This window comes from Crinia signifera, chromosome 5, assembly GCF_055691185.1.
Source record: "Crinia signifera chromosome 5, ASM5569118v1, whole genome shotgun sequence".
Classification (NCBI taxonomy): Eukaryota; Metazoa; Chordata; class Amphibia; order Anura; family Myobatrachidae; genus Crinia; species Crinia signifera.
Genome location: NC_139221.1, coordinates 288,798,954 through 288,814,363, shown reverse-complemented (window position 1 = coordinate 288,814,363; position 15,410 = coordinate 288,798,954). Strand labels below are relative to the sequence as shown.

General features: G+C 41.5%; 1 protein-coding gene across 5 annotated transcripts in view; it reads left to right on the top strand.

Moving 5' to 3' along the window:
- The window catches only part of PALS2 (protein associated with LIN7 2, MAGUK p55 family member), a 105,917-nt gene that overhangs the window by 72,943 nt on the left and 17,564 nt on the right, over positions 1-15,410 (top strand). For all 5 annotated transcript variants that reach the window (XR_014475077.1, XM_083189197.1, XM_083189199.1 and 2 more), the window contains exons 7-11: positions 747-846; positions 3,065-3,133; positions 6,928-7,089; positions 11,271-11,473; positions 13,994-14,122. Coding sequence is in view for 4 of the 5 variants with exons in the window: in XM_083189197.1 (XP_083045323.1) it covers positions 747-846; positions 3,065-3,133; positions 6,928-7,089; positions 11,271-11,473; positions 13,994-14,122 (663 nt within the window). In the remaining variant the exon portion in view is untranslated. The remainder of the gene's footprint in view (positions 1-746; positions 847-3,064; positions 3,134-6,927; positions 7,090-11,270; positions 11,474-13,993; positions 14,123-15,410) is intronic.

Here is a 15,410-nt window from a genome sequence, read left to right as displayed (position 1 = left end):
AATTTTATGTGGATGTTATTATTACTAAAAATACTTACTGGACGGCTGGCATAAGAAGGTCACATTTATGATGGTATTCGACAGTGTAAAAATTTTATCTGAATTGTGGTATTTTTTTTTTTTTTTTTTTTTTTTATTATTAGCGTTTCTTACGTCCGTTACTTTTTTCTTTTCTTTTTTTTTCCTTGGTTCTGTAACTTTCTTATTCCTTGTTTAATTATCTATGTATGTATATGAAGAAAAAAAAAAAAACAAAAAAAAACAAATAAAGACTGAATTAAAAAAAAAAAAAAAAAATGTTTTTGGGCAAATTCACCTGGCACTCAAAGGGTTAAAAGATTACACCTACGTTACTCTATGCACTTGCTTTTTTTTGTGCAAGATTGGGAATTTTCTTTTTATTATTTAGCCTGGTTTAATTTGGAATACCAGTATTGATCATTATAATTTTTTTTCTTTTCTTTTTTAAAGCTTCACTTCAGTTTCTGCTTTTTATAATTCATCTACTATCTTGTTTTCCCATGGTCTTGCCTACGATGCTAATCATCATTCCAAATTCCTTCTGTTAGCTGGTCAAATGTTTAACTGCTATGCAAGATGGTAGCATCTGCAATTCCCAGCTGGCGTCAAGGGAAAGCTGAATGAAACTGGCGCTTTATAAGGGAAAGTAAATTGCTTGCCAGCTTTCTATTAATAATGTATTGTATGTTACTGTAGATGTTTCATGATTTATTAACTCTTTGCAGGCAAGTCATGTAAAAGAAGGTGGAAGTGCGGGTCTTATTCCCAGTCAGTTTCTGGAAGAAAAGCGGAAAGCATTTGTCAGGAGAGATTGGGATGGAGCAGGTAAAAGATCTATTTCCCTAGTCCAGTTGGTCACAAATCTTCCAGCAAGTCATGTTCTCAGGATTTCTGTCTGTGAAAGCTGATTTAAACTTGTTAATGACCCAGCAAAATAAACTAACTCACCGGTGCATGATTTATAGAAATCCACAAACCATGATCTGTTGGGAGGACTCGAGTTGAGATCCCAACTGTAATTTTTGTTTGAAACCATTGTTTTCATTTTCGTGTGTTCAGTTAAATAATTATTTGGTAATTTAGAATTTAATTCCCTGCAAATTTAAACTGGATACACACCTGGCAGATCGATCTGCCACCCCGCCGTAAAGCCAACTGAGCGGCTGATTTAAGTAATCATACACATTTACCAATTGGCTGCTCAAAGCGTCTGCACTGATATTACAGCTGGACAGGCATTACAAATTGCCCGCTGGTAAGATGTCAGTCACCCGCAGTCTTTAGCAGGTCAGTACACACAGCTAGTTGCACTGACTATATATGCTGCAGGGCAGACGCGTAAGGCCTGTGACACATAGACTCATCGTGTGTATACCCCCCCCCTGATCCACAGATCAAAGTACATTAAATACGCCCAATAAACTGCACCTATTTGAATGCATCTTTTCATGCTCCAATGAGAGCGCCTGGGAATTGAAGTGTCTAAGCTGTGATGGCAGCTGCAATGTCCGCAGTGCTCCGGTGTAGCTCCCAGGGATACAGTATACAGTAATACTCCCGTGCTTACTATTTATATTATGACTTTCATGTCCCCAGTTACATAGCACAAAGCCATCACAAGCCCCTGTATTATGTGTGGTACACGCAGCAGTGCTACAATGCTATATGTGGATTCTGTGTGTACACCTAGGTTTGGTATATAGCACAGATGTCATGCACTCAGTATACAATTCTCTCAAAGCCCCAGTATCTAGTAACTCTACATGACATGCAGTACATATGCCATATAACTATATGTGTACTGCTCACCCTCACCTTGGGCTGCCACTGGTAGAGCACTGGGTGCCGCTTTGAGCTTGTATGAACCACATAACTTGGGGTTTGCTTGTTTTGTAATTGCTGAAATCCCATTTTCTGTCAAAAGTTCCCAGGATCTGATACAGCCAGAGCATTACTTTATCATTGTAGTACAGGTTACTAAGCACCCAGTTGTAAGCAGTCAGAGATGCTTTCTTTTTAAGTACTTGCACCAAGATCAAACATTGCACCTCCTTGCTTAGTCCCCAGCTTTAACGGCTGCCCTTCAAGACTGCTCATACATTTTTATACACCAACATTAAAACCCTTAAAGGGTTAAGTGAATAACATTGCTTATCTCACTGAAATGGCACCTGTGAAGGGGTGCGATATATATTCGGAAACCAGTGCACATTCGGTTCTTGACGTTGATGTGTTCGAAACAGGAGAAAGGGGTGCGAGAAACTGAGCAACATTGACGAGGATCAACATTTTTATTGCTAGACAAATGGGTTCAGAGCATCTCCATAGCTGCAGGTCTTGTGGGGTCTCCCCTGTATGCAGTGGTTAGTACTTACCAAAAGTGGTCCAAGGAAGGACAGACAGTGAACCGGTAACAGGGTCTCAGGCCCCTGTGGCTCATTGATGCACGTAGGGAGGAAAGGCTAGCTTAGCAGGTTCGGTCCCACAGAAGGAAGCGGCCAATCACTCCGTTTGTACTTAGCTTTACTCTCTGCTGGTGTGTTGATTTATTATTCTGTTTATCTTTTGTTTGTTACTATAAAGATAACCAAATACAAGAGCTGATTTGTTATTGGGAATTGTTATCCGTGTGTGTGTGTGTGTGTGTGCGCGCAAGTTGACTGGCTCGTGCTTGTTGTATGACTGGATGGTAATTGCAATCTCTGTGTCTGAATTTTTATTATATATCTAAGTTTATAGCCATTTGTGTAAGATTAACTTGCTTAATGATTTACTATGTCTGCTTCTTCCAACTTTTATGGCTAATGTTTCTTCATGCCAGTGTTGTAATTTAAAAAATATTAAATTCAGGACTTTAACATTGGAAAAAAATATGGAGGGCATTTTTTTTTGGGTGTAAAATATATTACAGTCCCAATGCAGAGAGCTACCATGTTTAAAGTCATACAATAGAATCTGGTGGTTGGATGGTAGCAAACACCGCCTCAGTAACAGACACTCTGCAGATTGTGTGTGCGCTTAATTATGTCTCTTCACTTTTCAGGGCAGTTCTGTGGTACGCTAACCAGCAAGAAGAAGAAGAAGATGATGTACCTCACCACAAAAAATGCCGGTACTGTTTGCCATATTGTAATTGCAGATTATATTGTAAGGTCACAGTAACCTTGAGTATGACTTCAGTGCGGGATTATCTCGTGCACATCTGATTTGCTTCTGCTCCATATGTCCCAGCTCTCTCTTTTTTTTTTTTTGGCCTCGGTTGTTAATTCATGGACTGCAATAGTGGCAGAATTGTGTTGTGTCCCAAACATTTACTACTTGGTTGATTGGACAGGACAGTATCAGTGCTGATCTTTCATACAGATGTGTCTATGTACATCTAGCCGCCTTTCACAGCCCTTCTAGTCATGCCAGAAAAACACTAATGTTCCATTTCTAATGCAGGTACAGCAGCTTGTCACTCACTGAATATAGGCACGCCCCATATCATTTTAGTAAGCAGAAGCTGTTGGGTATCCTAATCGCTCTGTGTTGCAACAAAGACTTTCATTTAAAAAATTCACACAAATGAGCGCCCAGCGCTACAGAGTCATCCGCAGCTCATGTAAAACGCGACTTCATGGAGGATATATGTACTGTATGTGGACACATCAGGATGTCCTGATTATTCATGTAAAATTGAGATGTATAGTAATTTCTCCACTGTGAGTACTGAACCAGTCTGTGTGGTTAGTGACATTGTGCAGATACATGCTGTTAGTCATTTGAGAATTATAAGCGACCAATTACATATATTAGTACTCTTGTCAGATTCTAAAACATGTGACTGGGTTCCAGGGCATATTCAGGGTCAATGAATGCCAGCAGTGTCCTCTGGACATATTCTGCACTGCTCTTTGCTTTCAAACTTGTAACTTTATAAGGTGAAGTCCCTAATGTTTGTCAGTTGCTGTGTATGCCTTACCTGAGTGGTATACATGGACCATTCTGGTCGTGCTAGATCTCCTTTGCAGCAGGTTGGCATGTTCTAGAATCTCTACAGTGACTTGACAGCTCAGTCACCTTGATTTGCTGAAATGCATAATGTGGGTTGCTTGATACACAGGGGAAGGAGCCATTCATGTCGCAAGAAGTTGGTTGCAACTTTTAGATCTGTATCAGATGCTATTAGGACAATCTTATGCGACAGGAGAAGTTGCTGTGTGTGGGGGAGGTCAAATGTAACTTTCTAACCAGTGGCAGTGAAATATTGGGTTAACACTGTACAAATGATTCTATATTTATGGCTAATATCTGAAAATGTTATTTAGTTGATAATTATTGCAGATGAGAAATGGGTAATTATGTACAGTCAACAGAGGCAGTGTGCAGATGTAGGTGTTTTCTTATAGGAAACTGCTGTAATATACACTGCTTATTGCAAAACTTAGGGGGTTGTTCTGGTCCGTTCGCAAGGACTGTACATTTGCACGGGGACTGATGTTTTGCGCATGCGCAGCCGCATTTCGGCGCATGTGCATATACCGGGTGCGTGCGGCCCTGGCGAACAGAGTGCTCGCACCCAAGGCAGTGGCTGGGGGGCATGGGCGGATAGACATGCTCATGGGAGGGCCCAGCGCTTCATGGCCATTCCCATGGAAATCGCCCGGTGACGTGGGTGCCGGTAGCGGGCAGCTGACATCACCGGATGTCAGCTGCCTGCCCACTTCCTTCTGAATGCCCACGCACATCTAAGGTTACCTCAGAGTGCTGATGGGTGTTCCCCCACAGCCTGCGAATGGAGGTTAATGTTAAACATCCATTCGCAGCCCATGCGTATGAAAGCGGCATGCGAGGGGGGGGTTGCCTTATCGTCATTCGCAGGGTGGTGTCTGGTGAATTCGCAGCATTGCAAATCAACCAAAATAAGGTCCTTAGATCAGTTCAGTTAACAAAACATACCAAATTTGGGCTTTCATTTCCATTAAGATTAACTTTATCGGAGTTACAAAAACAAAACTTTTTGGGATTTTTGAATTAAGCATTAATGAGTAGTGGAAAAGCCAACAATGGTTGGTGGAAGGGTATACGGCCGTTAGGTCGACAGTATTTCTTGCCCTACCATCCTCTAAGGCGTGGAGGGAGAATATAATAGTGTGATGAGCCCGAACCATGGCGAGTGTAGCAAGCCATGGGATGCGGTGCACCCATGTTGACCTTCCCAATGTAAACCTAATGCTTTTGTCGACCTTTTTACCCTGTGAACCATAGCCATGTTGACCTTTTTTGATGTGTTGACCCAAGGCCTGTCTATCTTCAGTGGTCGACCCAATGCATGTCGAACTTAGTTTGGTCGACCTAATGATCCACCCCCGGTGGAAGACACAGGAAAATTGTCATCCATAATACTGAGTGAGCAGGAATAGAGGGTGGTAAAAATAGACGTACCGGGGAGTTACTTGCAGACGCATAAAGAGTGGTGCAGGAGCAGAGGTGAGCCATGAGTAGTACCACCACCAGATGAAGAGGGTCTGTCCTATCCATGCCAAGCCCCTGCCAAAATACCTGTTTTACTCCTTGAAATCAGACGGTCTGCAAGCAGTAACTGAGCTCCCTCTGTGAGTAAGTCCCTGCACTTCTCTGTTCAACGCACCAACATTTTAACACAAGGAAGTTTGCCTGAGCTTATTTATTTTTGCATACAAACTTGTATATAAAATTTTCAAAAAATTATAATGGTATTTTTACATAGATAATTGCATATTGAGGATTTTGAAATTACTTCCATATATCATGAGAGAAAATTATTTTGCCATACCTAGGAATTACAAAATAAAATTGAACAATTTACATTTTTAGTGGAAGCAAACAATCCAATGTGCTCTTCCTGTACTAGCAAACATGGCTTTTTTTTATGGGAAGGATGGAAATGTTTCCTTTCTTGTTTTTTTCTTGTGGGATTACAATACAGTGTGTAGAAGTATTTTCTTACCATTCATTTTCTTTTAATAAAACTCTTGTAGGCTTTTATTTATTATTATACTGTCGGGATCCTGACAGTCATTTGCCCGACGTCGGGATCCCGATTGTTAAAATACCTACACACGGGTTCCCGATGGCTGCCGGGTATTCTACCTTGTGGGGTCCACGACTCCCATAGAGGGAGAATAGAATAGGTGGCGAGTGTCGCGAGCCTGCAAGGGGCTTTGTAGCGTTTGCCATACTGTCTGAGTCCGGCCAGTCGGGATCCCGACGTCTGGCTAATGACTGTCGGGATCCCGACTGTACCACCCCCCAGGATTTAACCATTCTGCAATGGAAGAAGTTTGCCTGGTCTGCCAAATTGTTTTATTTTGTTTTATCATGGCTGATTTTGCGCCGAATCGCATTATTGGAAGAGAACGCAAGCATGTTACTGATAATTTTATAGACCTAAATATTGGTAGACATAAATAACGTTGCAGACCAAAAACGCTCCTTAATGGCAACATTGTACACAAATAGAGGTGGCCTCTTTCAGCAGGATAAAAAGGGGGATAAACGCAATATAAAGCAGCTGGATGTATAGTTATGGCTGATCATGTATAGCGCCTACATATTACACAACTACTATTGTTATTAGGGTATTACAACTACCATTCAGTTGATGGTACTGGAGGACATTCATAACATCTGGTTTTTATAAGCAATTGCATGATCGATTTTTCACGTGTAGCTGTGAGTTACAGCACAGTGACTTCAGTATCTGTTCTGTACATCCCCTCATTAAATTAGGCTATTGGGAAGCCAGTATAATTTGATTCATGTATATTTCCTTTGTGCTTCTTTCTATTCACTTGCAGCATAAATAACATTCTGTTCATACTGTACTTGTGGATTGATTTTTTACCTGTGATTGATATTAATCACTTTTGTATCTTCCCATAGAATTTGATCGCCATGAGATTCAGATATATGAAGAGGTAGCGCGTATGCCTCCATTTCAGAGGAAGACGCTCGTTTTAATAGGAGCCCAAGGAGTGGGACGTAGAAGTTTGAAAAATCGACTTATTGTCATCAATCCAACCCAGTTTGGGACCACTGTTCCCTGTAAGTTCTAGATCTTTATTCTAACTTAAAGATATGATGGATAGAATTGAGAGATCAATCCGTATCTTACATTGGTGCTTTTACACCGCACCTCTACCCGGGTTAAATCCGCACAACCCGGTTTTTCAGTGCGATCTGAAAGGTATATAAATGGGCCATGACAGTGATGCATAAAAAATATGTAAGATTATTGTAGTAGAACAATATATTCCATCAAAAATGTACATGTTCAAAAAATGTACAATTATTATTATTTTTTTATTATTTTAATATTTATATGTTTTGTAATTAAAGAAATGTCACAAAAGCCGTTTCATACTGGGCATAGTCTTTCACAGGAACTACAGATCACCTATTGCTGCACTATGTGATATGAGTGGTAATAGGATTATTTTTGCATTGATATTATCGCTATCCATACCACTGTTGTTGGGGGGGGGGGGTGTAAAAATGGATGATATGCTCACTATTTTGCTTAAAGATTTTCTTAGAAATCGCAATTGAAGTGTTTTTGATTTTGCTCCTTTGTTCTGTTTAAAGTTCAGTTGTATGTGCTTTTAAAGATATGTATCTTGTAGCACATGAGCACATGTATGCCTGCATCCAGTATATAGGAAGACTGCTAATTAAGTCAATACAAATGGAATGCTAATAAATCTACAAGCCCGGCTCATGATCAGTAGACTTGTGTCAATGGCTAGTTGGGATTTGAGACTGCTGACATTGTAGCTATCCTTCTATTGTGTTTTACCATGCAATGTGTTGGGCAGATGGGCACTGTTGGTAGTGTATATAGAACACCATGTGTCCCTAGTGGTTTACCAGCATTAGTAGGAATGCCATTTGAATCCTATACGAAGTCTAGCACCCATACACATTCCTTGCTTTAAGTGGAACATGTTTTTAGCAAAAACCTTTAACCTATATTCCAAGTTTACAGAGTATTGGAATTCAAACTATGTCATGTGACAGGAGACTATACAGAGTTCCAACTCTGACCCTTACCCACACCGCCACTGCGGTGACCGTTTGGTATGTAACACATAGCTAACAGTATGGTCTCGTATGAAGGACTCTTCAAAGATAAATAGTTTGAAGAAAATAATATTGTCCCATAACCTGTAGGTGTAATATATATATTTTTTTTTCAAATTGTAGTTAAATAATGTGACTCCAAAGACACGTGGTGATAAATGTGTCAGACAGTGGTTTGTGTAATATCTTGCCAAGTTATGGTCTCTTATAAGCAATCAACACAAGGTAAAAAAAACTGGGGGTAAAAGGCTATTCATGGTGTGATAAAGGCCAGGTACTCGCTAAACACACAATGATGGCATACAATTATTACTATACCTTTATAACCAGCATTATTTCATTATCGTAACGGTTTGTAGCTTACAGTTTCATGCTTTTCAGTTTCCCCAGTGTCCTAGTATTTAATGTGTTCTAGTTTCTGAGTAAAAGCATTTGGTAGAACAGATGGAAGGGTAGACTTTATACTATTGGATTGTAATAAAATGATTTTAGTTTTGTACAGCGTGCTAAAGATAAAGTGATTCATGCAACCCTGGAGAATCGTGCAGTAATTATTCCAAAACATCTAGGAAGTAAACAGAAACGGCCTATAATACTACAGGTTGAGTATCCCTTAGCCAAATATCCATTATCCAAATTATTCCGAAAACCATACATTCCAGAAAGTGAAAAACAAATTCTTGCTAAATACCTACTGGGGACATTGGTAACAGCACTACTGAGGACATGATATGTAACAGCACTACTGGGGACATTGGTAACAGCACTACTGAGGACATGATATGTAACAGCACTACTGAGGACATGATATGTAACAGCACTACTGGGGACATTGGTAACAGCACTACTGATGACATGATATGTAACAGCACTACTGGGGACATTGGTAACAGCACTACTGAGAACATGATATGTAACTGGCACTACTGGGGACATCTGTAACGGCACTACTGGGGATATTTGTAACAGCACTACTGAGGAAATGATATGTAACTGGCACTACTGGGGACATCGGTAACGGCACTACTGGGGACATCGGTAACGGCACTACTGGGGACATCGGTAACGGCACTACTGGGGACATCGGTAACGGCACTACTGGGGACATCGGTAACGGCACTACTGGGGACATCGGTAACGGCACTACTGGGGACATCTGTAACGGCACTACTGGGGACATCTGTAACGGCACTACTGGGGACATCTGTAACGGCACTACTGGGGACATCGGTACCAGCACTACTGGGGACATCGGTAACGGCACTACTGGGGACATCTGTAACGGCACTACTGGGGACATCTGTAACGGCACTACTGGGGGACATCTGTACCGGCACTACTGGGGGACATCTGTACCAGCACTACTGGGGACATCTGTACCGGCACTACTGGGGACATGATATGTAACGGCACTACTGGGGACATGATATGTAACGGCACTACTGGGGACATGATATGTAACGGCACTACTGGGGACATGATATGTAACGGCACTACTGGGGACATGATATGTAACGGCACTACTGGGGACATGATATGTAACGGCACTACTGGGGACATGATATGTAACGGCACTACTGGGGACATGATATGTAACGGCACTACTGGGGACATGATATGTAACGGCACTACTGGGGACATCTGTACCGGCACTACTGGGGACATGATATGTAACGGCACTACTGGGGACATGATATGTAACGGCACTACTGGGGACATGATATGTAACGGCACTACTGGGGACATGATATGTAACGGCACTACTGGGGACATGATATGTAACGGCACTACTGGGGACATGATATGTAACGGCACTACTGGGGACATGATATGTAACGGCACTACTGGGGACATGATATGTAACGGCACTACTGGGGACATGATATGTAACGGCACTACTGGGGACATGATATGTAACGGCACTACTGGGGACATGATATGTAACGGCACTACTGGGGACATGATATGTAACGGCACTACTGGGGACATGATATGTAACGGCACTACTGGGGACATGATATGTAACGGCACTACTGGGGACATGATATGTAACGGCACTACTGGGGACATGATATGTAACGGCCCTACTGGGGACATGATATGTAACGGCCCTACTGGGGACATGATATGTAACGGCCCTACTGGGGACATGATATGTAACGGCCCTACTGGGGACATGATATGTAACGGCCCTACTGGGGACATGATATGTAACGGCCCTACTGGGGACATGATATGTAACGGCCCTACTGGGGACATGATATGTAACGGCCCTACTGGGGACATGATATGTAACTGGCACTACTGGGGACATGATATGTAACTGGCACATATATGTGCAAGAAAATGATTGATTGACATTTAAATTCAGTGCCAGAGAGAGTACACAAACTTTGTTTCATGTTTTGAAACTTTGTTTTATGAACACATAAAATATATTTGTGTATTTCATGTGGTTTATGTGTTTATACAGCATAAATGCAAGATACTGCAAGATACATAATTGAAATATCAAAATATTCAGAAATACAGAAAAATCCATTATCCAAATTTCTCCTGGTCCCGAGCATTTTGGAAAAGGGATACTTAACCTGTAATAGCAAATGCCTTGACATATATGAGCATTAAGACATTAATAGGTGGATTTCGGTTTGGCAGAATGTGCCATGGCTGCTCACATATCTGCCATATGTAAAGGTGCCCATACACGGTGCATGGGTGCCGAGCGATGCACGCTCCCACGGGCATCTCATCGCACATCACATAAAGTCTGTGCAGCCCGTGCTTTTTTAACTATGCGATCTAGTTCAAAACGCACAGAAATATTGTACCGTGTATGGTCATCTTTAGGCTTAACATCTCTCCTCCGGGCATCTCTAATGGGTGGGAGGAAAAAGCAGCGATGTTGCTGCCCGTGATCTGAGAACGATAATGCAGGCTCAGATTGTGCCATGAATGATTTCTGCTGCGCTTTGCTACACGAGGCTTAGAACTTGCTAAAAACGTGTTCCAGCTTGTTGAGCAATCTTACCATTTTCTGCCTTGGCGTTCTCGGAAAGTCTCAGCATCTTTACAGCCTTATGATCTTCCGAGATTCTGACAAGCAAACAAAATCGACCATTTACTCCCTCCTAAATCTATTGCAGTCACTTCCCGCAAGCCAAGAGAAGATGAAAAAGATGGCCATGCATACAGATTTGTATCCAGGTCGGAAATGGAAGCTGATGTGAAAGCGGGCAGATACTTGGAACACGGAGAGTATGAAGGCAATCTCTATGGCACAAAAATAGATTCCATTCATGAAGTTGTAATGGCTGGACGAACATGTATATTAGATGTAAATCCCCAGGTAATTTATTATTATTATTATTATTATTATTTTTATATAAATGTGTATATATGGTCTGTGTATAAAGTAAAAATGCTTTCAGATTGTAGCACAGATGTTAAATTATAATGAAAATAATGTAATCCATTTGATCTAAATTCTGACAATAGTACAAGTCTGCAAGAACTTCTGTGAGCAGAACACGTATAAATGCTGAAGGCTTCACGGCTGAATGCTTTATACAGCGTTTAGCATCCCAAGGTGACTAAGCTGCTTTATATAATTATGTCAAACTAGTATTTTATACCAATCATCCGCAGGGGCCATACATTTGTTGTGCCCTGCCGTACCGGTCTGTATATTGAAATTCAGATTGTATAGCATTTCCGAGCACAGATTGTTACAGAGAGTAGACCAGCTGTACATATTACTAATTACCTCTCTTCTTTTTGGGGACACACATCCCAAAATATTATACTCCACTCTAGTAAAAGTGCTTGCTGAAATAAGTGTCCTAAACATATATATTATAGTGTTCTACAGCAAAGACTGGCTGGCAGTCTACACCAAAAGGCAGGTAACTTGTGGTTCTACAGGTGTCGCCTGCTGGCCGAGCACTATCGTTTCTGTGACCACAGATTGAACATACAAACACCTAAAACATTTTCTACAATAATTATTACGATCCGTAACATAAACGTAAAAATGTAGCAATTTGTGCACTGTAGCGGGAGAATAGCAGAAGCGACTAACATGTCAGAAAAGGGTAGTCGCTATGTAATAGAAACTCCACCATAGATCCACTCAATATTGCAGACGAGGTTACCAGAGGTACGGGGCAAAGGCCGAGAGGGCACATAAGAGTTTGCTACTGTATGTGATATTTGCTGCTCCCAGCTCCTGATTATATGCACCATTGCGGCAGTGGGGATGATGAAAGGGTCATACACGCAGCGGTGGAGGTTTCGCACTCACAGATAAGTCATTATCTCTGGTTGAAGTCACCTGTGCTTAAGCATAGATATCCTTAAAACCTGTACTTCTATGTTGCCTTGAGGACAGAGTTTAAGAAGTACTGCATTAATCAATAGCCGGTATCTGTTTTTCATATGAACGGTTTTGATTGCAAGGGCAAGGCTTCATAGGACCTGGTACAGCTATACCATTTTTTTCAGACATACCTGTGATATAATGCTATTATTGTTTTCCCAGTGATGTCAGGGAGAGGCTGCTATATAACCCTTCCCTCATGATACAATTGATGCATAAGAATACAGTTGAAAACGGATTATCTAACACAGTTTACTTAAGTTCCAATTCTAACATTTGCATTTATATACAAAACTGTTTACAGATGTTTTCATGTATATATTGTAGATTCTTAGATCTCCACTGCTCTCACCTGCTGTCTGCCTGGACACAGTCATGTGGCACCTCCCTCACAGCTCTCACTGGCTGTCTGCCTGGACTCAGGGGTAGATGTATGAAGCAGTGATAAGGGAGGAGAAGTCAGACTGTGCCTGGTACTTTATCACCAGCCAATCATCTCATAACTGTTCCTTTTTAAACCCGGTCTGTAACTTAACACTCAGGAGTTGATTGGTTGGCGATAAAGTACCAGGAACTTTATCACTTCTCCTCTCTTATTACTGCTTCATTCATCTACCCAACGGCTCCCTGGCACCTCATTCACAGCTCTCACTGAGGGGTGAATTTATGAAGCTTGGAGAAGTGTTATCTATCCCCATAAAGAACGTTATGAGCAAGGTGATAATGGTTCAGCCAATCAGCTACAATATGTAAATTGACAGGTAAGAGCTGATTGGCTGAACCATTATCACCTTGCTCATAACGTTCTTTATGGGGATAGATAACACTTCTCCAAGCTTCATAAATTCACCCCTGACTGTCTTCCTGGACTCCATCCTGTGGCACCTCCCTCACAGCTCTCTCTGGCTGTCTGCCTGGGCTCAGTACTGTGGCACCTCCCTCACAGCTCTCTCTGGCTGTCTGCCTGGGCTCAGTACTGTGGCACCTCCCTCACAGCTCTCTGGCTGTCTGCCTGGGCTCAGTACTGTGGCACCTCCCTCACAGTTCTCACTGACTGCTTGGACACAGCCACCTGCCACCTCTCCTTACAATTTTTTTTTCACCCAGATATTTCATGGAAGCAGTCAATTGAGATATATAATACGCTTGAAGCAAATGCCTTCAAAACTAGTCTGCTTCCTTGTGACTGCCTCTGTGTTTGTGCATGTGTGAGAGAGAAAAATGTAGTTTCACTCGCCAACAGATGGCAGTGTTTTGGAGACACACAACTGGACACTAGACTTTATGCATTTGTAGAGTTATCTTTTTATACAGTAATTTATCTCTTCTAAAAAAAAGCTGTCTGTATATTGGTAACTAGAACATACACCATATGGCTTATGTCTTCTAGGTGCCAGCAATCTGCTCCTGTGTCAGCGTTGTAGTTCCTAATTACTGCAATACATTGTGTGCTAATGAAACTACAGTAACTGTGACTTTGCTTTCCTACAGGCATTGAAAGTGCTAAGGACTTCTGAGTTTATGCCGTATGTAGTATTCATTGCAGCGCCAGAGCTGGAGACATTGCGTAACATGCACAAAGCAGTGGTGGATGCTGGAATCACAACGAAGCTGCTCACTGTAAGTAACACTGCGTCACTCCCAGCAGATCATCGCTGCCCTTCTACAGTACAAGGCAACACCATGAATAGGCACACACACTAACATTTGTCTTTCAAATCAGATCTGAACCAAAGTTCAGTGAATATGATCACTGGATACAAGAATTTTGCACTGAGCACATGATATTGCATTGGTTACATATATTCTTTTATCTGATTAATATGCATGCATTCTATTAGGGATTGCCTAAAAAAATACTAATGTTCAGATGGGTATTCTGTAATTCCGCAGCAGCATTTGCTCACTTCCTAGCAACCTCTCCATTTGTGTCCTCTATTATAATATTAGCAAACTGTTCTAAGCAATTACTTTATATGACTGTGATTTATGGCTTTACTGCAGACGGTCTGACAATGTGACATTGCAGCCATGTGTGTGTCCTTCACAATATTGTGTCCCCATGCAGAGGGCTATACCTTAAAGGGGTGTACACATGGTGAGATTTTGACTAGATAGACTGCAGGCAAGGCAATTTTGACTAGATCATATCGTTTAGTCAAAATCTCCAGCTAATCTAGCCCAAATCTCTTGTGCATCTAGTCAAAATTGCTTAGTCAAAATTGGCCCATCAGCCAATATCTCACCGTGTGTATGAGGCTTAGAGAGGGTGATATCTTTCAGAGATTCTAAACTATGGACACTCTGCCCCTGTTATTTCCTGGATAGTTCTGCGCCTGGCGCTGCATCTCCGCAATGTCACTCTTTGGAGCCTAGTTATGTGCACCTTTGTATACAGATTTCTAACAGGAAAAAAAATATATGGGTAGATAAAAGTGAGAGTCTGTACTTTTGAAGAGGGTGCAGCTAGATCTCAATGTAGTCACCACCTACTTCTATGGTCAGATCAAAGAATGCATTCAGAAAAGTAACACCACTGGTGTAGTTCATTGTTTTCATTATATAATAAAACCCCCTTTATCAAGACACTTTTTTCATTAAAAACACATACATTATACTCGCAATTGATTTGGCCTATATCACTAGATGCAGTAACTAAATTAGGATAGTTCCACATATATTTGGATGATGCTAATGAGACCATAATCCAGTGCTTCGCAAACCGTGCGCGTGGCACCCTGGCGTGCCTCAGAGCACATGCAGAAGTGCCTTGATTAGAGGTCCAGGACTAATGTAAATTATTTATAGTCAATCTAACAGGCAAAAGCCAGTGCTTGTGGCTGCAAAGCATAGAATGTGCTGACAGACAGAGATGAGTCCTGTCCATCACTACTGAATTGATCCTAAT